This window comes from Harpia harpyja, chromosome 6, assembly GCF_026419915.1.
Source record: "Harpia harpyja isolate bHarHar1 chromosome 6, bHarHar1 primary haplotype, whole genome shotgun sequence".
Classification (NCBI taxonomy): Eukaryota; Metazoa; Chordata; class Aves; order Accipitriformes; family Accipitridae; genus Harpia; species Harpia harpyja.
In genome coordinates, this window is record NC_068945.1 from 63166994 (window position 1) to 63189476 (window position 22483).

General features: G+C 48.3%; 1 protein-coding gene across 8 annotated transcripts in view; it reads left to right on the plus strand.

The window, feature by feature from the left end:
• FRMD4A (FERM domain containing 4A) overlaps positions 1-22483 on the plus strand; it is a 385672-nt gene that overhangs the window by 355367 nt on the left and 7822 nt on the right. For all 8 annotated transcript variants that reach the window (XM_052790915.1, XM_052790916.1, XM_052790913.1 and 5 more), the window contains 7 exons: positions 7848-7981; positions 11282-11404; positions 14568-14796; positions 15990-16046; positions 16529-16766; positions 17193-17357; positions 19168-20027. In XM_052790915.1, the coding sequence (XP_052646875.1) occupies positions 7848-7981; positions 11282-11404; positions 14568-14796; positions 15990-16046; positions 16529-16766; positions 17193-17357; positions 19168-20027 (1806 nt within the window). The remainder of the gene's footprint in view (positions 1-7847; positions 7982-11281; positions 11405-14567; positions 14797-15989; positions 16047-16528; positions 16767-17192; positions 17358-19167; positions 20028-22483) is intronic.

The window sequence follows — 22483 nt, forward strand, 5'->3', positions numbered from 1 at the left end:
GCTTGAAGCTGCTCAGGTGAGAAGCTCTTCAGCAGGACAAAGTTGCTGGTATCACTATAATTAATAGTTCCAGTCAATTAAATACCCTCTGTTAAGCATCACATCAAGTTATCAAAACCGATTGTGTTGAGATGTGTAACATGAGAGAATAACCTTCCCGTGCTTGACAAGGTAAGAGTCCATCTATGAACACAAATCCCTTGAAACTGAACCCACACTAGTGCAGGAGATCGGCTTTGCATCACTGCATCCTCCATGTCTCCTGAAAGCCACGCTTTACTGCATGGAAAATGTCCAGCAAGGGGTTAAAATGTGCAGTGCTTACAGAGCTCCAGAGCAGCCTGCTGTGCAATTCTTTGCCTTGCCCGCAAACAGAGATGCCTTTCTGCTCCTTAGGTCCTCCTGATGCACTATACAATCCACTGTCTGTGCCTCCCATTGCTCAGGGAGTTACAGTAGCTCAGCAGCTCCCAGACTGGTGTCGGGTTGTTCGAGCTCTTTGTTTGTTTGGCATTTTTTTCAGCTCTCCTGCTGGAAAGTAAATAATGTTAAGTACCCCAAGGAAGTTCTTAAGGTCTTTCCAAGATCTCAGCCTCCTGGGCACCATTCCCAAATTCGTGAGAGCTACTTGGTAGTAATCCTGTTTTCATGTTAATACACTGACTTTTCGCCTTCCTGGAAAAAAACATGGGGGTCTGCTTCTGCTTTCACACTGGGAGAGCAGTAGCCAGGTAAAAGCTGGCAGAAAATCAGGCCCACAAAAGCTTCTGTAGGTCTAGAACCTATCAGGGTTATGTCAATGGAAATCCCAAACTGGGAGCTGCCAGTGCTTTTATTTCTGTATTTTTTTGCTCCCTGCTCAAATCCCTCCTGGCTGAGCATGGGGTTTGCAGACTCAGCGGAATTGCGCTAGTGACTAGAACCATGCAAAGTTCATTAACCAGGTGAGTCATTTCTTCAGGCCAGGGTAGGTGAATCGGTCTACCTGCATGCCTACCTACGACTGTGTGAACCTCTTTCAGTTGAGGTGCTGCTGGTGGGCCAGGTGAGCATTGCTCCCTCCAGGTTCCTGTGTTCAGAGCTGCCTTTAGGTCCTACCAGCTATGAGGACAGGGCTCTCCCCAAAACGTTAAGGAGAGCTGTCGAGTTTGCTGCTGCTATGTGCCTTCCAGCAGCTACAAGCATGCTCGTGGAGGGAGGAAGGTGTAAAGAGAGGATGTCTGGCAGAGGAGGACAGATACCAGGGAATTGGAGACCCTGGACTGCTTCCACACAGTCACCCAGACCCCTCTGCTCCAAGAGCCCCTTTCCTTGAGCCTGGCTGGCAGAGGTGACCCAGCCCTGTCGCACTGGACTGGAGGGGGCATTGGCTGCCTGTCCTGCTGGGCACAGTCACCGGCTCCATCCCAGCCTTTGCATTTCCTCCCATTGTGCCAAAGATTATCGGCACACAGTCACAACAATGATGGGTTATCGCAGTACAGTGTGTGCACTGGAGAGAATAAGTGCAAATGATTAAGTGGCCACAGTAGATTTCCAGGCTATAAATACCGAGTGACTCGAAATCACAAGGGCAGAACTGAGTCTCTGTTTGTCCCCACTTCCCTACCATTCTCTGTCCTTTTTTCTTACTTGTAGCCATTTCCTCTTTCCATCGTGCTCCTCCTCACTGAAGGGGCTGTCAGCACCACAAGGAGCACGCCGAAGCTGGCATGTCTCCCCTGGGTTTGCAACAAAGCTGCAAGGAAGTATTTGTTCTTGCTTCCAGCTGTCATACTGTCTGGCCAAGATCCTGCTGTGGAGTGCAAAGCAGTCACTGCCCCACATCACTTACTTACAGTCTCAAGACACAGCAGCGGGGAAATGGAGTCTTTTACAGGGACAGTGACTTCCCCATGGTCACAGCAGCTCAGGGCCAAAGGCTAAGCTCCTCCGTGTTTCCCAGGTCCTCGATCTCAGTCTGTGTCCACCGCAGAGTTGTAAGTTTGATATCTGATTCTCCCAAGTGCATTTCCGACAAGCTCACTCTTTTAACTTTTGACCTCATTTGGGTTCTGAAGGGGGCCCCCAAAACAGTGGGCTGCTGGGATTTAGCTCAAGGATCTTGTGCTCAGGATCTCTGGGCCACCCCTGGTCATCTGGGGCAAGATTTGCCCAGGAATAAAAGCTCTGCTTTCACACTGGCATGAACCCTAATCAAAGCCAGCAGAGGTAATTATCAGAGCGAAATCAGGTTAGGTCTAAGGTGAATTTTTTTCTTCAGAGCAGTCTGTGCCCTAAGAGCTCTGCAGGTCTGGTCTCCTAGCTATCGAGGAGCCCCATTATTGCTGGTTTATTGTTGGACCGAGCCCCAGACCACCGCCGCCTTCATCTCAGTGGGCAGAGGAGAGACCATAGAGGAGCACCTCTGCTTTAGCACTGCAGAGATGTTCGGGGAGCCTCTGGCCCCCTAAGTCCCATTCCTTCATCAGTGGTAGAGGTTTCCTGTGCGGGGACCTGTTTACATTTGAAAATGCCACGACAAAGCCCTGCCAGCCAGTTCCCCGGCCCCCACCACTCCATCCATCGGGGCCATCTCCCAGCTGGACTGCCCCGGCGGGTGTCGGAGCAGATAAACAGCACCCGCACGGCCTCCGGCCAGCCTGTGAGCGCAGGGGCTCACAAAGACGAGTCGCCCACAGGATATCTGAGCGCATCCTGTGCGGAGCAGCTCCAGCTGGGCTCCCGCGCGCCACGGAGGATATCCTATTTGTCTGGCAGAGACAAGAGATAGCGGCTGTCTGAGGTTGCTGGCTGTTGTGTGCTGACATCCTGGCGCGGTGAGTCAGCCTGGGCTCTGGCATGGAGCAAGCGTGGGGGGACCTCCCCTCCCTGCTCTGGGGACAGCCTTCCACAGAGACCTCGACCAAACGCCAGCAAGCTGGAGCCAGCAGCCGGATGTAGTGTGAAGGGTTTGCCGTATTTAGATGTGTTTTTCCTGGAGCAGGAGGCTCACAAAATGAGAAAGAGAAGAGATGCCTGGATGCTCTTGCCTTGCCACTGCACAGCCACCTTGTTGCATATCCTCTCCCCTCACAGTTGCTATCACCAAGCCTTGGCTCTCCCTGCTTGTTTTCATCGTTCTCATTTATCCCTTTTCTAAGCTGACTCCGCTCTGCTACAATAGGTGGAGGAAATGGGGACAAACAGTGAGTCACTGGTAGGGCTTTCCTCTCCAAAACAGTGGTTCGCATTGCTGGTCTCAGCCCTTTGACAAGCTTTAAACCAAAGCTTGTCTTGGAGCTGACACCTAGTAGCCAGGAGCCCCTGCAGATCTGCACAGACACAGCTCATCGCCTTGGTCAGATCCTGTGGGGGTGTGACTCACTTGCTTCATGTCCCTGTTGACATCTCCAAGACGGTCTTGACCTCACCGGTATTGGAGGGATCAGAAACCAGCCTGTTAGCACTAGTAAAGCTTAGTTAGCACTAAGCTCAGCCATTAATTCTGCTGGGGGAGTGAGTTGGGCAGAGAGGACCACGTTCTCCCTCAGTTTCATGGCCAACAATCTCCTGAATGTCAGCAGATGGAGAAATCGCCCAGAGAGGCCAAGTGTGAAGAAGAGGAATAGAGTATCCACACAGTAACAGGGTATTAAGTGGGTGTTCAGGTCACCAAGACCTGCGTCCCATCCTGTATGCTAAGGAGGAAGGAGCATGTACAATTGCCTTGGCTTTGAAATTAAACCAGATTAAATTAAATTAAAGCAGCATCAGATATAAAACCATGCCTCAATTCAGTAGGTTCCTCATGCCCACCAAAGAGATGGCCCTGTGCTTGCTACCTGGTGGGTTTTCACAACCCTTTCTGGTTTTGGGACATCAAATGGTTCTGCAGAACTGTATGTTAAAAGGCAGAGTTTGGTAAATCTTTGCACAGCAAATGGGAAGGAGGCTGAATAATAATTTTCACAGAATGTTCAAAAGCCGTACAAGGAAATTACGTATTTCAGCAACATTTCTCCTGTTTACTGCATTAGGAATTAGCCCTAACTGTAGGAGATAAAATACCTGAGAAAGCCTCCCAGTCAGCTGTTTCTGTCACAGTAGGAGTCTCTTGTGTTAGGACTGATCTTTCAGGACTGATTTTTCTCTGTTGATGATCCCTTTTGGAAGGCACTGGGCAGCCATGACTCAGTGAGCTTCATATTTAATAAGGCTTATTTAAGGTAGTAGTATCTGCTTGATTGGTTTGGTTTGTGCTGGTCTTTGATTATTTCTTCAGTTGTTTTTATGATCTTTTGATTTATTCTGACATTTTTGGGTCAATTGCTACTGGGTTTAGAAGTGGGTCTGTGGTCACAGCCTTGCTCAAGGCTGGATTAATACATATTTATAAATAAAGAGCCTCTAATGGAAGCTGTAGGCACCCCAGCAATACAAAGCACTGTTCTCTGCTCCTTTACAAGCATCTCACACGGGTGTGATTCTCTTAACTGATCAAGTTTCCATTTGCTTTTCACCTGTGAAAACAAGCAGAGAATCCAACCCATAAAAATCTAATAATACACCCCAAAATAGTTCAGCTTTTAAATTAAAAAAAAAAAAAACAAACCAGCTAAAACAGAACAGTTTCTGAAGGGGAAACTTCAGGAAGGTCTGAAGAAATAAGTAAGTCCTGCAGTAGGCCCAAGGGATCATCCAAGTTGGGTATGGTCAAGCTAAAAAAGTTGGCATCACAAGCCATGAACTGAGTGCCACAGCCTTTAAACCCTCGCTACACTTGAAGAGTTTGTGATACAAAGACACACTTGGAAAAGGTTAATTTGAACTGGTTCATTAGTGCCAAGGAGTGGTTGACTTTGGTTTCAGCAGTAATCCCCATTGCTTAACTCAGAGTGTGACAATGTGCTTGCAGACCTCCCCCAATTCCTTTGCTTTCTGGTAGGGGTGAAAAAGATGGCAAAATGAGTGCTCAGTGGACACTGCCATGGACTGCATCAGGGTTGAGACCAGCGTGGTTCTCACACAGGGTACACACAGCTGGAGCAGATGCTGTGAACTGTCTGTGCTTGATTTGGGTCCTTACCAGCTCAGCCAGAAGCCGTTTGTTTCCTTCTTGTCGGCACACCCCAAATCAGCACAGGCGTCTGGCCAGGGTTTAGGCTATTCATATGCTTTTAAATGTTTCAGCATCTATGTAGCTGCTGTGGCAACCTGCAGTGCAAAAACTAATAGTTTTTAAAAATAAATCTGAGGCTGGTGTGGAGGTAGAGAGCAGAGGGAGGAAGGAAAGGGGAAGAGCAGTTGAAAGGAAAACATAGGTCATTAAAGTTGTCCTAAAAGAAAAAAAAAGGGGGGGTTGAAACATCTGCTGGAATAGTGAGCAACTTTTTAGTGGGACTCAGCAGTTTGCTGGCAATTCAGTGAACAAATTCAGCAGCTCAGCTTTTGCTAGTAACTGCTCACCAGGGTTACTATTAAGAATTACTAAATGCTGGAGAGGGCTTTCCCTGCCAGTGCAAATACAAGCTCCTCTAGAAGATCCCGTCAAGTTCTTGCAGCACAGATGTGTTTGCAGAATTGAGTTTTGTTGCTCTATAAGGGCAAATAAACCCAAATGAAATGAGGGTGAATACAGCAACTAAACAGACATCTTACCATGAGGTTGTCCTTCTTTATCTGATGATGCTCAACCTGGTTGACGTTTAGAGAGCCCTTTTTCCACCTCCCCCCACTCCAGGACAGCCTAATAAAAGGTGTAACAAAGCGGGGTGGTGTTTTGCAGAATAAGTGCCAACTGTCTTCCTGTATGAAAACTGCAGAAAATAGTGGTGGAAAAGATCTGAGATTCTTTGCTCCCCCTGGGCCAATGCAGAACTGTTTCATGGTACAGGCTGCCCAATCCTCTTTCAGTTTAGCTGTAACGGTCTGCTGGAATAGTAGCAATGAAAGAAGCAGCTGAAAGAACAAATTACACTCTGGTTTCCTGCCAAAGCAACAAGTTGTTCCCAGGTTCCTTCCAGACATCTGTGAAATGGCAGCAACATTTTCAACCAAATTGGGCTGAGGGTCTTCACTGTACACTTGGAGGCCAAGCTGCAAATGTATCTAGAAGCCCACCCTCACCCCCATCCTACAGGTACATAGACACCTCCATGTAGCATGTCATTGTATCTGACTCCTGCAGCTAATAAAGGTCTACTTTCTCTGTGCCATTGCTCTAGAGGGGCAGGGGAGCCTCCCAGAGTCACTCTGGGACAGCAGGTGCTGAGACCACTGAGAAACCAGTGTGGACTAGCAGCAGCACCCTTGAAAGCATTGCTGAGTCAAAGGCTTCTCTGCAGGCATAAACCTACAGTAAACTAAATACCCCACAAGAAGTCCCTACAAAGCACTGGGCACTATCCAGCTGGTGGTTTGTGTCTGGTGTCATTTTAGATAGATTAGAGTATCCCAGTGCCAGTCCAAAAGAGTGTGGGTCTCACAGGGTCCTGTGTCGTATCTTCCACCCCATGGAAGACAATTCTGTTCAGGCAACAGCAACCCCTCCACCACAACAGCCCTGTCCATTCAGTCCAGCTCAAGACCCACTATGGAGTTCATTAAAAAGGGATCAGATGCAGACTTAGGCTGAGCTCCAGAGCTGTGTGTGGGGCAGAGCTTTAGAGTGCGTGGAGCTGTAGCTCTCAGTGTCATCTGTGGACAGACATGGCACACTACTGCTGAATCCACCAAGATACCAGAACTCAGCTTTCTGTAAACCCAAGGTGGATGCTTTGAACCACAGTTGTAGCTGAACAACAGCCAGTAATATGAGGAAGAAGTACGTGGAGATAGCATTTTCCCCTTCTTGAGCTAGCTTTTCATCTCACTGTATGGCCATAACCATCATACTCTCTGATGAAAGGATGCAGTCGGCTTATGCAAACATGGGGATCAGAGCAAAGTAGTGACTTCGCTATAAACTCATCCCTGAGCCCAAAGCTGCATTAAAGAGGGCGAATGCTAAGCACATCCTGAAAAATCAGCTACCCAAGTTGGGGACCCAAAAATGGATGCAACCAACATTGCCCCTTCTTTGAGATGCTAGATCTTGGATAGCAATTGAAGCACCATCACAAACCAAAATAAAATCAGGAATCCCATCAATAAGTTCCCCGAAAGAGCAGAAGTTAGAAATGCTGTCCTGACATCTGAGCAGCAAAATCTGACTTAATGCATGGACTTATTTCAGCAGAAGTTGCTGGGTAATTGCCACTTGAAAAGTCAAGCCATTTGGACATCCAGTTTAAATTTCTTGACCTATGTCTTCACAAGAAACAGCTACTATCCCAGAAGGACCTATGGGTTATTGTTGTTTTGGTGTGTTTTACAGGAATCTTGCTAGGTAATTTCATTCCATTACTTTTTTTCATAAAACAGGCACTGTAAGTGGATTGAATTAAATGTTTGCTGCTAGGATAATTGCAGTTCTTCAGAAGTAGGCTGTATTGTCAAATGGTTTCTCCTAGTCTTAATTTCCAAAAAATGCATCTCCAGGGCTTTGTAAACTGTACTGTTATTTGCCATTGGGAATTTTCATGGGAATGGTATGTCTTTTTTTTCTAGAATCTTTACATGAATAATTTTATTGCTTTTCTGGATAACGATTACAAATGTCTTTGTGTGCCCCACTGTCCAATCTCTGTCTGTTAGCTTAAACATTAAGAATTTGCGGTAAACAAACGTGACTGGGTAACACCTGCTTCGTGTCATAGTCTGATTTCTTTTTGGAAGGACTGCATCCAGGCTTTGGTAAAATTACAAGCACTCCAGATGTGTATTCTGCTGTCAGCTGGCCTAGTGAAATCATTGTTTATTGATAGGTTCCCAAGAGTCAGATAGTTCTCAGTCTGCCAAGAAAGACATGCTGGCTGCACTGAAATCCAGGCAAGAAGCTTTGGAAGAGACACTGCGCCAGCGCTTGGAAGAGCTAAAGAAACTCTGTCTCCGAGAAGCGGTATGCAATGGACATTTTATAACCTGTAACACTTTGTTGCTTGCATTGTTATAGCATGCTTGTTGTTTGGAGTTGGTGTGGAGTCAGGAGAAGAGATTCTTTCCATAGTCACCTCTTACAAAGCTCATTGTACAAAGGCCTCAGGAAGGTCCAACTCCAGATTGCAATGTCACAGGACATTTCTCCCCCAGAAAAGGGGACCCCATGTCAGCTGGGTACCCAGTTGGCTTGGGGCTAGGAGGGTGCTCAGCATCCATGTCTGCTGTTTGAAATTGTGTTTAAGATGCATTCAGCTAGGCTTCTTACTGACTTTGGTGGGAATATGCAGCTACCTAAATGGGATAGGAAGGCTGTCCTCTGTACTGGCAATCCCTTCTCAAATGCTTTTGACATCATTAGCAAAAAAACCCCAGCCTGATACACTTTCTTCTTGGAGCAGGCCTGACCTTACATGCTTTTCTTCTCCCAGCACATTCTTACATACAGCACACAAGGTCTAATCTGCTCCATGTAGACTCCCTTCATCCAATAAGCTCTGGCACTGGAGAGGAACCACTGTGGTGGCAGACCTTGCAAAGAGGAACCACTGTGTGCTTCCCAGGACATGCAGGACAGCTCAGCAACTCATCTCATAACCTTCCCACTCACTTGCCAGTTCATTCTTGGAGTACACAGGAGGCCAGATTAGAGATCAATTTAATGTTTGGGGAAATCACAACCCTGTTGCAGATATATGTGAAGATTAGCAGCAGCATACACTTGGGTCATTCAGCAATTCTCCTTTGTTTACCATGCCTGAAAATCTGAAATTTAACAACAAATCATGATGTGTAGCACAAGAGGAAGCTGGCTGCAGACAGTGGCACCGAGATCTTCCAGTTGTTGCTTAATATTTGATGTGTATCTCACCTTTGACAAAAGTGGGGAAAATAGGTCACTGATTCAGTTCTCATCACACTTTGTTTCAGTTAGTCTATAGTTTTAACGCCAACAAGAGTAAGTTGTGGAAAATACTTCTCAACAAAGAAAGTCAGCAGAAGTCTCTGCTGCCCCAGTTCCAGTCCTTTATTCCACATGAGCAAGCCTTTCCCACCTGGGAAGTCCTGGCTGACTTCAGCAAACAACTTGTGCTGATAAAGGTCGCAGGACCAGATCCAGTCTTGTAAGTCCATCGAGTACAGAGCTAAGGTCATCTGCAAGAAGCAGTCACACGCTTTTGGGGGGCTGATGGACAAGGTCTAGAGGGCTCTACTTGCTCTGGAGGAATTGACCACCCTAAGCTAACACTGCCTGACTGCCAATGACTAATGCCTTGCAGCAGCACCGCATGCAGGGGAAGATGTGCCTGTGGTGCAGCCTCAGGCATTTCACAAGTAACTGAGATGCAGGCAAAAGCTCCTGCTGGGGCATGGAGCCAGTGGTAAAAAGCAGCATCTCCTTAATGCGCTGCTGCAAGGCTGGCCAGAGCCCATCTGTCAGCACCTTAAGAGCTGGTAGAAAGTGTTCGTGCTTTCTGTAGATGATCTGAGAGAGGCAGTTGATGGACACTTGGAATCTGACCCCGTCTTGCAATCATACAGCTCATCCATCAGCAGCCTGTAGTTGGAAGCATTTCCTCTCAGGCTGCCCTTTTTCCTTTCTGCTTTGGCAAGGGAATGGCCAAAACAGAGGGAGAAGGCGGCAAACCAGGAGATAAAAAAGGGTTAAAAGTGGGGGCATAATCAAATAAGCATGGCCAGAGCCATTCATAACAGTGGCATCAGGTTACTTCAGGCCATCACTACTCCAGTTACTTATTAATATAGATTACATTTCAGGACCGTGTCTCTGAATACTTATGGTATGGCCCACATTAATTTCGTTCTGCTCCAATCTTGGGCATTTTACAGAAGATATTAACTCTTTCCCCACTGCCCTGCTTCATACTAAGTTAGAGGTTGTAAAGAAAATATCCTTGTTTCCCTCAGGAAGGGGTACAGGAATCTGTGTCTTGATGCAGTGCTTAGAGCCACATCTCACTAGAAGGAACACATTTCAGAAGAAAAGCTGAAATAACCCCACAGGGCTGGGGGAGCAACGGAGAATGGGACTCTGAGATGTTGCAACACTGCCTCTCGCAAAAGGGGGTTGTGCATGTCAGCGTAGAGCTGTGCTGCAAACCCATTTTGCTGGGAATTGCTTAAAGGAAAGATTTGAAAAGGCCAGGTCCTTGTTTCCTAGTGACCTGAAAAGAGCAGAATGAAAAACCCCATTAGGGAGCGGGGGAGAGGCCAGGGCAGGCAGGGGCCTGAGCTGCGCACTCGCATTAAGGTCAGCTGCTGTTCTTTGGGATTCAGATGATTTAGGTTACTCTGCCAGCTGGATCCTCTCAAGGCTGATGCTAAGGAACACAAAAGCCTTTTGTCCTTCATGGGGAGACTTTTGAGTACAAGGAGTGGGTCTGTGCTGGTAGTGAGGCTCCTGCCTTTTTCTGTAGGCATTTGAATGCCTTCAATTCAGATATGTGTGGCTGTATTGTGTAGTCCAGAGGAAAAAAACCCACAGCATTAACATCAGTAGTGGCGCTTGCTGCTTCCTGTGTTCCAGATATTCCTCAGTTCTGTGGGGTTTGCTTCAGATTTTGAAAAAATCTTTGCAAATTACCCCATCAGTCTGAAAAAGCATCATCTAATATTGCTCTAAAGCTGCCCATGACATCACTGGGGTTTGGAAGGGGCTCTGATACATGAAGTGTTATCAGACAGGTAATGAGGTACCAGCCACTGCTTTTAGTGACCATTTTCACTGCATTCCTCTCAGACACCTCATGAATCAGGTGGGAATGTTTTTCTGTGCAGGTCATAACCTGCACAGCTGTTGCCAGTGGGGCTTTCTGACTCAGCAGACCTGCATCCTGCATGAAGGCTCTTGGATCTGCTCACCCATTCTCAGAAGTAGCTCAGCAGATAGAAGCTCTTCTTTCCTACTCACCCTGCAGCAGAGATGAAAGCATATATGCTGCAGTCTGTTCAGCCTCAGGGCCCAACACCCTGGGGGGTGGGCACCACCTACAGACCTACCCTGGGCAGGCCACAGAAATCTGTATTCAGGCACAGGTTAAAGAAAAGTTTCCCCACCCACAGTGTCAGGTTCTGGGATGGATTTGCAGGGCTGGGTGCTCTCTTGTATGTTTATCAGCTGGCTGAACTGGGTATGTTGTTAATAAATGCCTGTCATTTTACAGTCACAGTTCAAGAGCAGTGTTGTGCTTTGCTCTGCTGTAGGATTTCCCAGATCACTAACAGCTTTTTCTGCTTACAGGAGCTCACAGGAAAGTTGCCACGAGAATACCCCCTTGATCCTGGGGAGGAGCCACCTATTGTAAGGAGAAGAATAGGAACTGCCTTTAAACTGGATGAGCAGAAAATCCTGCCTAAGGGAGAGGTGAGGCTCTGCCCTTCCCTTCTAGCGCCGTGTCCCCACCTCAGGTCTCTACGATGTCCACCGTGCATCACATAGGACCCATCAGTCCTACAGTCATTTTTGTTTTAAATGTCTGTAGTTGGTCACGGTGCCTTTTTTTTATATCCATCAGAATGGGGAAGCAGCAACAGAGATGGCCTTAGTTCACACTCGGAGTAAAGGTGAAACCCTCAAGGTTCAGTCCTGGCTTTGCTAGAGGTAACAGAAATAGCCTAGGTGACCAACTGGACCATGACAGTCCAAGTGCTCTGGTGACCAAGTGCAGTGACTTCTGTGAGTAGGGAGCACATCAGGAGCCCCTTGAGCTATCTGAGCCCTGCTGCTGCCCTGTGTTGTTATTGCAAACAGCCACTTGCTTTCCGCTTCAGTAGCAATCCAAATTCAGATTTCCCCTAACTGGGGAGAAAAGCGTCACAAATATCCATCTTAGCCCTGCAATAGCAAGATGAAAGCTTGCTCCCCAGTCCTTAAACAAAAAGAGCCTTCATCCCTACCTACGGGGAGCTGGAATTACGTTTTTCTAAGTTTGCCAGGGAGTGTTTGTTCTCTTCCCTTGCTCCCACAATGTGCTGGGTCAGTGCCCTGAACCGTGGCTGTGAAAACAGGCCAGCAGCAGCTGTAAGGCGGGACTGGATTCACAGAAAAGCTATTGTCTGCAGAGACGCATTTGTCTCAAGACACTTGTGTATATTCCAGTCTTGAGTTTCCTTTTTATTTTTGTAAGAGGAGAGACCGAAGCTGGTGTGACTGTGTGGTTTAAGGCTCGGTTCAGCCAGGGAATTAACTGTTTGTCGTTTTGTTGGCATTTTCCTTCTGCTGAAAAAATAAACAGCTGGAGCTTTTTAGTTTTGTTCTCAATGGAGCCTGGGAGAGGAATTCCACCAAAGTCAAATATTCATGAACTAGCACATTTAATTAAGCTTTTCAAAGGGAAGCACAGCTTAGCTGAGTTACTCCTAAAACCCCTGCAGTCTGTTGGCTGCTCAGTTATAACCTGATCTCCAGCTTCCCCAGATCTTACTGCTACACGGCAGCTTTTGGGGCCAGTGGGTGAGGAATCTCCTTACTCCAGTAGCAAGGTTAGGTGGGGAGAACGTGAAGGTAAAGCAGCTCCTCCCTATTGCAGGCACTCTGCCTTTTGGCATCAGCAATCCAAACACGCTGACTCAGCTTTTCTCTACCTCCCTTTTCATCTGTCAAACTTTAAGACTATGTTGAAAACCATAGATTTCTGTTCTCGAAGAATGATGTGTTTATTTGGCTGCCAGTTTGAGAGCATTTAGAAAGGCCAGTGATGATTTTCATGTGCTTTTCAGCAAGTGCAAACACTAGAAACTCAATTTAAAACAAAAGGTGAAATACTCCCTCAGTCATGTAAATTCAGGACTGATATTACCAACTGTGACAAGGACCTGAAGCAAGGCACTTCCATCTGAAGGCAGATGATAGCCCTCATTTTCTGAGTCTTTATTTATAGGGGCCTCACTGGAAGAAAATAGACAATTATGGCTGGGAGGAAAATTAATATGTTTTTTCTAATATATACTGGATGATTTAGAACTGAATCTGTGAAGGTCTGAAATGACAGCTCACATCAAACTCACCATACCTTTAGTAAGAGCTTTGTCAGAGCAAGACTTGCAGGGAAGGGCCCTATTGTATTTCTTGGTAATCACCTCTACCTGGTCTGTAATTCCTGACTCTGGGAAGGATTTTACCAGAAGACAGCAAATCAGGTTCTAGGCCTTAAAACTCCATGGTGTTAAATTCACTTTTAGTAAGTTTAGCACTGATAGAGCTTATAAACACTTCAAAGCAAAAAGGGATCTATTAAAAAGATGGGGGGGTCAGTTCAGTCTTCAGTAAAGTGAGGGAAATGATAATTGTAGTTTTCAGGCAATGCTGACTCACCATTGACAGCAAAGGGATTTTTTTTAAGCCAGGAGCCCAGAATAAAAACTCCGGAGAACGACTTCAGTCTGATTAAATCCCACAGCATCAGCTCTTGCAGCATACACTGCTGCTAAACAAAGAGAAAGGATTTGAATTTGCGTAACGGAGATCTCCGTGAATATATGGCTGTCAGTGCTTGCGATCTGAACTCCCACCATTCACTAAAAGTAAAAGAACTTGTCATCTTTTCCCTAATTTGCAATGTACTGTGTTCCCCTTTCTCACAGACTAACACCAAAAACTCCATTAAGCTGGGGAAGGTAGCCAGATCCATTGCAGATTAGCAAGTACCTTTGAAGCTCACAGCTTGGTGTCCCGGTGCAGATCAGGAAACTATATCAGCTTCTGCATTGGCATAAATTGGCCTAAACCCCTTGACTTTGGAGGATAACTAAAAATCAGTAGGTAGCTTCCAGGGTACACCTGGTTGCATTTAAAAACTCAGCTGAGATCCTGCAAGGGCTAATGTTGGAGACACTAGTCCTTTTTAGCATACAGAAAGCTTGCTGTTACACACTGCTTGCTCTGAAATCACCCTCCTGGCTTGTAACTTGAGGAGATAGTTTTCTGGTGCAATCAGTTGCAGCAGCCCATAATTACTTCAGCTCATAGTCTCCCCTGGACTTTGATGGCCATACACCAGGGAGGAATTAGCCCATCTTTGGCTTTTTTACCCCAAAGAGTTTGGTGGGTGCCAAGCAAACCTGTCAAGACGGTTAAAGCTGTAGCTTTGCATCGATACATAGCACTGATATCAAATGGGGCTCAAATATGGAGATGGGAAACAGGGAGAAGGAGCAGGTGGGAGGCAGGTGTTACCCATAGATGGGTGTAAAAAGATGAATGTGTCAGCAGTAGAGCACTGTTGAACTAGGCCATACTGAACTGCATGAAAAGCCAAACAGCACAGCAGGGTTAGGGCTGGAGCACACACGTCCTCCTTGTATGGGTCATCCCTTCCACCATCTGTGCTCCCAGGCACTCATGTGAGCAGATGAAGGTGAGGTGTGTATACTCAGGGAGGCCCTGAAATGAGGGAAGCAGCATCATCGTGGATGCTTTGCTGATGGAGAGCCTTGGTTGGAGGCCACTGGCCAGGTTCAGGGGGAGCTTCCCCATAGCTGGGCCGGGAGAGTTTGGTGGTAGCCAGAATCCACTTGCCTTTCCCCAGGAGGCAGAGCTGGAGCGCCTGGAGAGGGAGTTTGCCATTCAGTCCCAGATCACGGAGGCTGCCCGGCGCCTGGCGAGCGACCCGAACGTCAGCAAAAAGCTGAAGAAACAGAGGAAGACATCCTACCTGAACGCACTGAAGAAACTGCAGGAGATCGAAAATGCCATCAATGAGTATCGCATCAAATCTGGAAAGAAGCCAACTCAGAGAGCCTCCCTGATCATAGATGGTAAGTGGGACTTAGTGCCCACCACATCATGGAAGGGTCTGTGGAAGGCAGGGAGCAAAATTCTTGCCTTGAGGCACAGATTTCCTCTCCCTTCTCTTCCCTCTCCTGTCTGGAAGACTCCACAGGTGCTGGCAGTTGGGCTGTCCTCCCATATCAGTGTGCTGTCAGATGGGTGTCTGGGCTGCACACTATGCATTAGGGATGTGCTGGTTCACAGCACAAGAAGCAGTGTCACGCTGTAGATTATAAGTGTGTCAGGAAAGCAGACTGTGACTCCTTTGTTCACCTATAAAATTGCTCTGTTAACATCTCCTCCAGAGTGGTGCTGTACAAACGTAATTAATGTCAGCAGAGTGGGGTGAGCTCTCTAGCTGAAAGGCATCTGTAAAATCAAAGTGGTAGCAGTGTCATTGCTGTGTTTAAGTGCTATTTTTCTTTTTCTTTTTTTTACAATGTAATTCTCAGGGCACTGTATGGTTTACTGGATTGTTGATTGGTTTTTCATGAAATCCATTAACTTTCCACCGTGGTTCTTTCTCCCTTGCTGATTTTGCCCTTTCCCTTTGACTTGCAGAGCTTTTCTCTGTGCCTTTGTATCAGGAACTGAGATTAGAGCTGCTGTATTTGTGACCTGGGTACCAAGTTGCACCACAGTCAGGGATAACAGACAGCTGTGAGGACATGGGATGGGAGAAGCAGCTCAAATGTGTGCACACCAAGGACGTGAGAGCTTCTCCCGCTGCTACAGAGGATGCTCAGAAAGCATTTCCCTGAATTACACAAAACTGGTACCTAGTGTGAGCCTTTAGTTAGCAACAGGATGATCATTTTAAGAAGGCAGAGATAAACTCGGAGTCCTTAAAGCCCAAGATACAAATCTCGCTAATGGCACCGTGCCATTTTGCATCCTCTGGGGATCTCAGCTCTCTGTTGTGACTCAGTCTTAATCCCCATTAATTGAAAAGAGTTAGCAGCTCCTTGAAAGGCAGTCTGCTCGTGAGAGACCTGGCCTGCAGCTCTGCCCTCCGAGACTGAGAGTGGGCTGAGTCAGTTGTTTATAGGAATCTTGCCTCTCAGCTATGTGAGGAGGAAGATGTGGGTGACTGCTTAAGGCTAAGACTCAGTGGAGTTCAGCACTCAGTCACTGCAATTCTCAGGGCCATCTGACCATCTTTGTATTTTCTTCCCTTCAGAAGGAAACATTGCCAGTGAAGACAGCTCCCTCTCAGATGCCCTTGTTCTGGAGGATGGTATGTTGGCTGCTGTATGTTGTAGCGGGCAGGAAGGCAACAGGGAGGGATGTGTGAACTCCTGATTGACACTCAAAATGGAGGAACTGTTCTGTGTAATAATCCACTCGAATAGCCCAGTAGCGAAAATGCTTGGTTTCTCCTGACCACACATTGTAGTCAGACATCAGGCCCAGAGCAGTAAGTATTGCTGTGGTTACTGCTCTGAATTCTTTCAAAAGACAGTCCCAGAATGCCCCCTTATTTTCTCTTAAGGTTTCAATTTTTTTAATGCATCACACACTCTTGCTGGCCATTCCTTCCCAAAATGGGATTGTCAGCTGGTGCACTTCTGAAAGCCGGGTCTTCAGGTTGCTCCTGAACACAACCAGGGGAAGCAGGGTAAGGAAGCAGGCTCTGGAGGTGCGATGGTGTCCCCCAGAGTTGTGCTGCCATTGGAGGTATTGCACAGCCATCACCCTTCTCCCTTCTTCTCTTCACAGAGGATTCTCAGGTCACCAGCACAATATCCCCTCTCCAGTCCCCACACAAAGGACTCCCTCCCCGGCCACCCTTGCACAACAGGCCTCCTCCTCCACAGTCGCTGGAAGGCCTCCGCCAAATGCATTACCACCGCAATGACTATGACAAGTCCCCCATCAAACCCAAGATGTGGAGCGAGTCATCCTTGGATGAACCCTATGAGAAGGTCAAGAAACGCTCCTCACACAGTCATTCCAGGTGAGCCAGCTATCTTGAAGCTCCAGCACAGAGATATCCTCTGCTTTCAGGAGGGACGGGTGTGAGCCCTTTCAAAATTTAGAAAGCCATTCCTTACCAAAAGGAGACTTTTAGGTGTTTTGGCCAATAGACATGTCATAAAAATAAGCTGCAGCCACATGACTGCTGCTTGGTATTTCAATGTTACTTTAAAAAACGTTTAGAAAGGAAGGATGGTGGATCATCTGAGGGCTTTGACAGGGCTTGGCCTTGACCTCCGGCTACTGCAGAAGCACAAGCTCTGGGACGCAGCTGAGAGCAGCAGCTGACCCAACTCCCGCTGACCCCTGCAAGATCACAGGCGCGTGCCTGAGATCTGGAAAGAGGCGTGGGAGCCCCTTCCCCAAATTCCTGCCCGGGAACTGAAGCAGGGTGTTTGCTCTGCAGCAGTCACAAGCGGTTCCCCAGCACCGGGAGCTGTGCCGAGGCGGGAGGGAGCAGCTCGCTGCAGAACAGCCCCATACGGAGCCTTCCCCACTGGAACTCCCAGTCCAGCATGCCGTCGACGCCCGATCTACGGGTACGCAGTCCACACTACGTCCATTCCACGCGGTAAGTCTTCCCGGCTCACCTTGCTTACCCCGAAATAAATATTCTTTCCTTTATCCTTCCCCCAGGATATGAATTAATTCCCAGTTCGGGAAAGGACACAAACCAGTCCTATTCACATACAAAGCTCATGTACTGTTGCCAGTAGGGAATCTCTCCTGAACTGAGATCTTGAAATCACTTCAGATAAACATGATCCTGCCCCTCATGTCTCCCTCAAAGTAATCAAGCTTTTCTTCCACTGGGACCTTTCATCTAAGGGACTATTTATAGGCGCTACAAACCCCATGCCACTTTTAAAAGGGATGTGGTGCTACTGCTAAATTCTGCGGTAAATTCTTCCATGGATCCAGCTGGAGAGAACACGTCATTTCCTTGTCTGATGCAAAATGTTGGGTAGTGTTAATTCTCTTTCATAGACAAAATGTTTGCACAAGTGTGATCTTATGTGGAGAGACAGCCTGTATAAAGCAATCCACCTGAGGATCCAGGTGGCGGTGGAATAAGCCCAGGGTTGACAGAGGAAAGAGCTGAAGTGTGTAAGGGAGGTGATTTGATGTGTGTGGCCCAATTTGACTCTAATTTTCAGCAGGATTTCTACAAACCTTTCAGCTTCATTGCTATTTTGCTCTTGTGGCAAACTCCATGGACACTGCAGAAGCAGAGCTGAGCCAAAGCTGTGTGCTGCTAGGTATCCTGCCCTAAGGGGTAGTGCTAACATCATTTAGCTCAGCATAAATCGAGTCATGCCAACACGTCTGACTTGGGCAGAGACTACGTAAGGTCTTAAGGCCCTGGGTTAAGTTCATTACAAGTTTTTGGCTGGGAGTACCTTTCAAGAGTGCAATGTTTGTTAACACTGGAGCTGAGCAGCGTGAGAAACTAGCCTGGCACAGTGCTTGAGAAGTGGCCTTGACCGGGTAGGGGCCATTTGGGTGTTTGAAACAACCATTGCTCAGTCAGTGGCTCATTCATGAGCTGTGTACCCTGGCCTTGGCTGTCTGTCATGCAGGTGTGTGACTCATCACAGGGTGTTCCTGCTCCTTGAATGGATGGTTGAAGCTCTCTGAACAACTGGGGTGAATAGAGACCACCCAGACTTGGCTGTGAATCGAGCCTTGTAAACTTGCGATTCGGAGTGGTTGCCTGAAGGGCTGTCACCCACTGACAGTCTTAACACATGCTACCCATGGCTGGGCCCCAGTAAAAACTAGCTGCTTGACAGAGGTGACTTTTTCAAAGGCCAGTAGAGAAATCACTGCATTCTGGGCTAAGTACGGGCAGTCTGTCCGTCTCACAGCAGGTGGATTGTACCTGTGCAGAGCATTCACAAGCCACTTGCAAGGGAATCCCACCACCTTTGAGGCTAAGGTCTCAGGATTTGCATAGCTGGAGCAAGGTGACCCTGGTAGCACAGGGATGGTGCTGATTCAAACAGCTCTGCCACAGGGCCACACCAGCAAAGCCGGGGCTTGAGGTCCCCAGGTTTTGCCCTTCAGACTGGGTCTTTCCCAGGGTGGCAAGCCACAGAGGAATTGGGCTGGGCAAGGGTTTGTGTCCCACATGGTGCTGCAGACTGAATGCCACCAACAAGGAGACTGGAGAGGAACAGGAATAGGACCTAATCACCCCAAACCTTACAGCAGGGAAGCAGGTGGTTTTGCAGGCAGCAGCCCCATGCAGTGCTGGAAGGGTCCAGGTTTTCAGTGCCCTCAGATTCCTTTGCCTGTGAAGCTGGCCTTGTGTGCAGGGGATGGGGAGTGCTTCGTCCTGTTGACTTACCAGCCTGGATTTTTTTTCCTGGTACTTGCAGGTCAGTAGACATCAGCCCAACCAGACTGCACAGCTTAGCTCAGCACTTTAGACACCGGAGCTCCAGTTTGGAGTCACAAGGCAAGCTCCTTGGCTCAGAAAATGAGACGGGGAGTCCTGATTTCTACACCCCAAGGACTCGTAGCAGTAATGGCTCTGACCCCATGGACGACTGCTCTTCCTGCACCAGCCATTCCAGCTCTGAGCACTACTACCCAGCTCAGATGAACCCCAACTACTCCACCCTGGCAGAGGATTCCCCATCGAAAGCCAGAGAGCGGCAGAGACAAAGGCACAAATCAGCGGGCAACCTGGTCTCTTCCAATTCAGGGAGTATGCCCAACCTGGCTGCGAGGAACGGGACGGGGCACCACCGTGTCTACCTGCACAGCCAGAGCCAGCCCTCCTCCCAGTACAGGATCAAAGAGTATCCCCTGTACATCGAGGGCAGCTCCACACCCGTGGTGGTGCGGAGCCTGGAGAACGACCAGGAGGGACACTACAGCGTGAAAGCACAATTCAAAACCTCCAACTCCTACACAGCGGGGGGGATGTTTAAGGAGAACTGGCACGGGGATGAAGTGGACTCGGTCAGGCTCACCCCCTCCCGCTCCCAAATCATAAGGACTCCATCTCTGGGCAGGGAGGGCCATGAGAAAGGCTCGGGTAGGACTGCTGTGTCGGACGAGCTGCGGCTCTGGTACCAGCGGTCCACGGCCTCCCACAAGGAGCACAGCCGCCTCTCGCACACGAGCTCCACTTCCTCAGACAGCAGCTCCCAGTACAGCACATCTTCGCAAAGCACCTTTGTGGCGCACAGCCGGGTCACGAGAATGCCTCAGATGTGTAAAGCAACATCAGGTGAGAGATGGTCCCAAGCAAAGGGGCGGGTGGGATGGGGGCTTCATGCAGCCCGGATTCATGCCGGGCATTGCAACTCAGCTGGAGAGCAGTGCCAGACCATCGCATGTTATCTGGCCTTCACATGCTGTTCACCAAGCCTGTAGGCGTAACACTGGGGGGCAAGCCTTGTCCGAGACACTCACCGGCTGAGAATTTTTTTCCATGGAAGTCATCACTTTGCAATGATGGGCTCAAAAGACCGGGAGGGACTGAAGCCCCGTTGTTGCCAGGTCTTTCCTCAGAGTGCAGTTGGGTTTTGGGTGATAGCACTAGGGGCCAAACGTGGAGAAACCATGGGGGGGTCATTCTTAGTAATCACAGCAAGGGAGCAATGAAGCAAGTGGGGGCTGAGCACAGACTAGGAGAATGCATGTCCTCAGTGAAACACTCAAAGCATGAGAAAGGTTAAGTGGGGAGCATCCCAGCCCCTCCGCCCCCCCCCCCCCGAAAATGTTTGAGCGATGACATCTTTGTGGAGTGCTGAGACTTGGTTTTCCCATGCAACTCCAGTAGCTGTGCTGATAATATCCTGAAATTCAGAGCGCTTAAGTTTGTGCAGTATTTTGCCTATCATGTACAGAGCTTTGCACTCCCCTGTGTTGTTAATATTAAATGGTAAGAAAACAGTCGAATTCATTAAACTGAATGTTTAATGTGTTATGAAACAGTCCAAGGTTAAATATTTACTGGCCATCAGTCACCACTAGACAAGCCAGTTTGCATAGATCAAGAATTCGCTAAAAACCTGAATCCAGCCCCACATGGACAGGATTGCTGGTTAATGAGAGTTTGCACTGTGCCCATCCCCACCCCTCCACATGCACCAGCCTTGGCGTGGGAGACACCATTGCTCCGGCCTCGCTTGCCACAGGCTCTCACGGCCTCCCTGAGCAGACCAGTGCATCGTACACCTGTGCTGGGTGTTGGCCTTCTGACATCCCAGCATGGCACCTGGTCCACAGTGACCACTACGCTGACACCAGTGCGGCTCTGTACTTGCTGCCAACTCCACCGTGGAGTCAGAGAGGCAGTTTGACACCAGGCTCTGTATGGGCCACCAACAGCTGCCTGAGAAGAGGCTGATTTATGTGTGATGCCAACGCTTGTAGGAGGCCCAGATGTGGACCATGACACAATTGAGTAGCTGCTGGAACCGTCCTGTGTCGCCATATAAAAATCTTTGATTAATGGGCATTTCTGTTCCACCCAGCAACAGAAAATGCTTGAACACTGGAAAGCTTAGCTTTGGAAACCATACCAGTTCAGTTAGGTAATCAAGAACAGAAAATGGTGGGGTTGGGGGGAGAACATGTAAAAACTGCTGTCAATCAGTCCATTCCCCCACCCAGCTGGGTCTTTAAATCTAAATGTGGTATCTGGGCAGCACAGTGGTAAGTGCTCAGTAATGACAGCTTGTGGTGACCAGCTGGCAGCATAGATTGGTTTTGTGTTCAGAGTCAGTTCCCAGTTACAGCTGTGGGAGGATACTGATCTCAGGGGCTGTTGGCTCCAAGGAGCAGATTAAAATTTGATTTTCCCTTGAAGTGTCATTTGGCAGTAGCTAAAGAATGTAACAGCACAGAAGGGGATGCCATGTAGAAACATCCATCATTTTAGCTGAGTAGCTCTAGCTGATAGGTCTATGGGACTTCACACTGTCCTTCAAAGAGGGTCATACTTCTAGGCATATATTAAATTTGGAGGGTCAACACTGTATGGACTTGAGGGAGGGGAAAGATCAGTCAGGTGGATTTCTTAGCTAGACTCTCACTGGGGAAAATCCCCCAAGAACCACTGCCAATGGTACATTTTCAGTTCAGCTTGCTCCTGTCTTCATTGAAGTAAGATAAGCCTTTCTCTAGTCCCACAGTAATAGGGTCAGCAAAGCCCAACTTCAATTTATTACAGATGCACAGCTGAAAGGTAGTTGTAGCTTCTGAAATCTTCAGAGCCGTCTTCCTCCTTTGCACGTGAAGCAGCGTACTTGTCCAGACTCTCACCAGTGCCAGCTCTGGCTCCTAGGGACACAGAGCATCTCCCAGCACCCCCAGAAGCAGGAGGCTGAGCCTGACAGGCAGGGTTCCTCCGGTTCAGGTCCCGTGGAGACGCGCAGCCAGGCCTGCCAGTCCAGGCAGCAGCAAAACCAATTAGCTTTCATGATGGGAGAGGTGCGGTGTTTCCCAGGCAGGCTCAGGAGAGTCCAGGTGGTTGTATTCAGCTGGAGGCCGGGCTGAAACAAAACATTCCTTCAGAGCAGAGGACGGATCTGGCCTGTGACACACAGCAGTGTCAGCAGTAGGCTGGCTGCTCCTGTGCTGTGTTAGGGCACAGCCATCCAGGAAAAGGATGAGGTCTGACTCCCAGGCTGTTTACCCACAGCTGGACAAGTTCCTGCTGGTCTGACAAGCTGATGC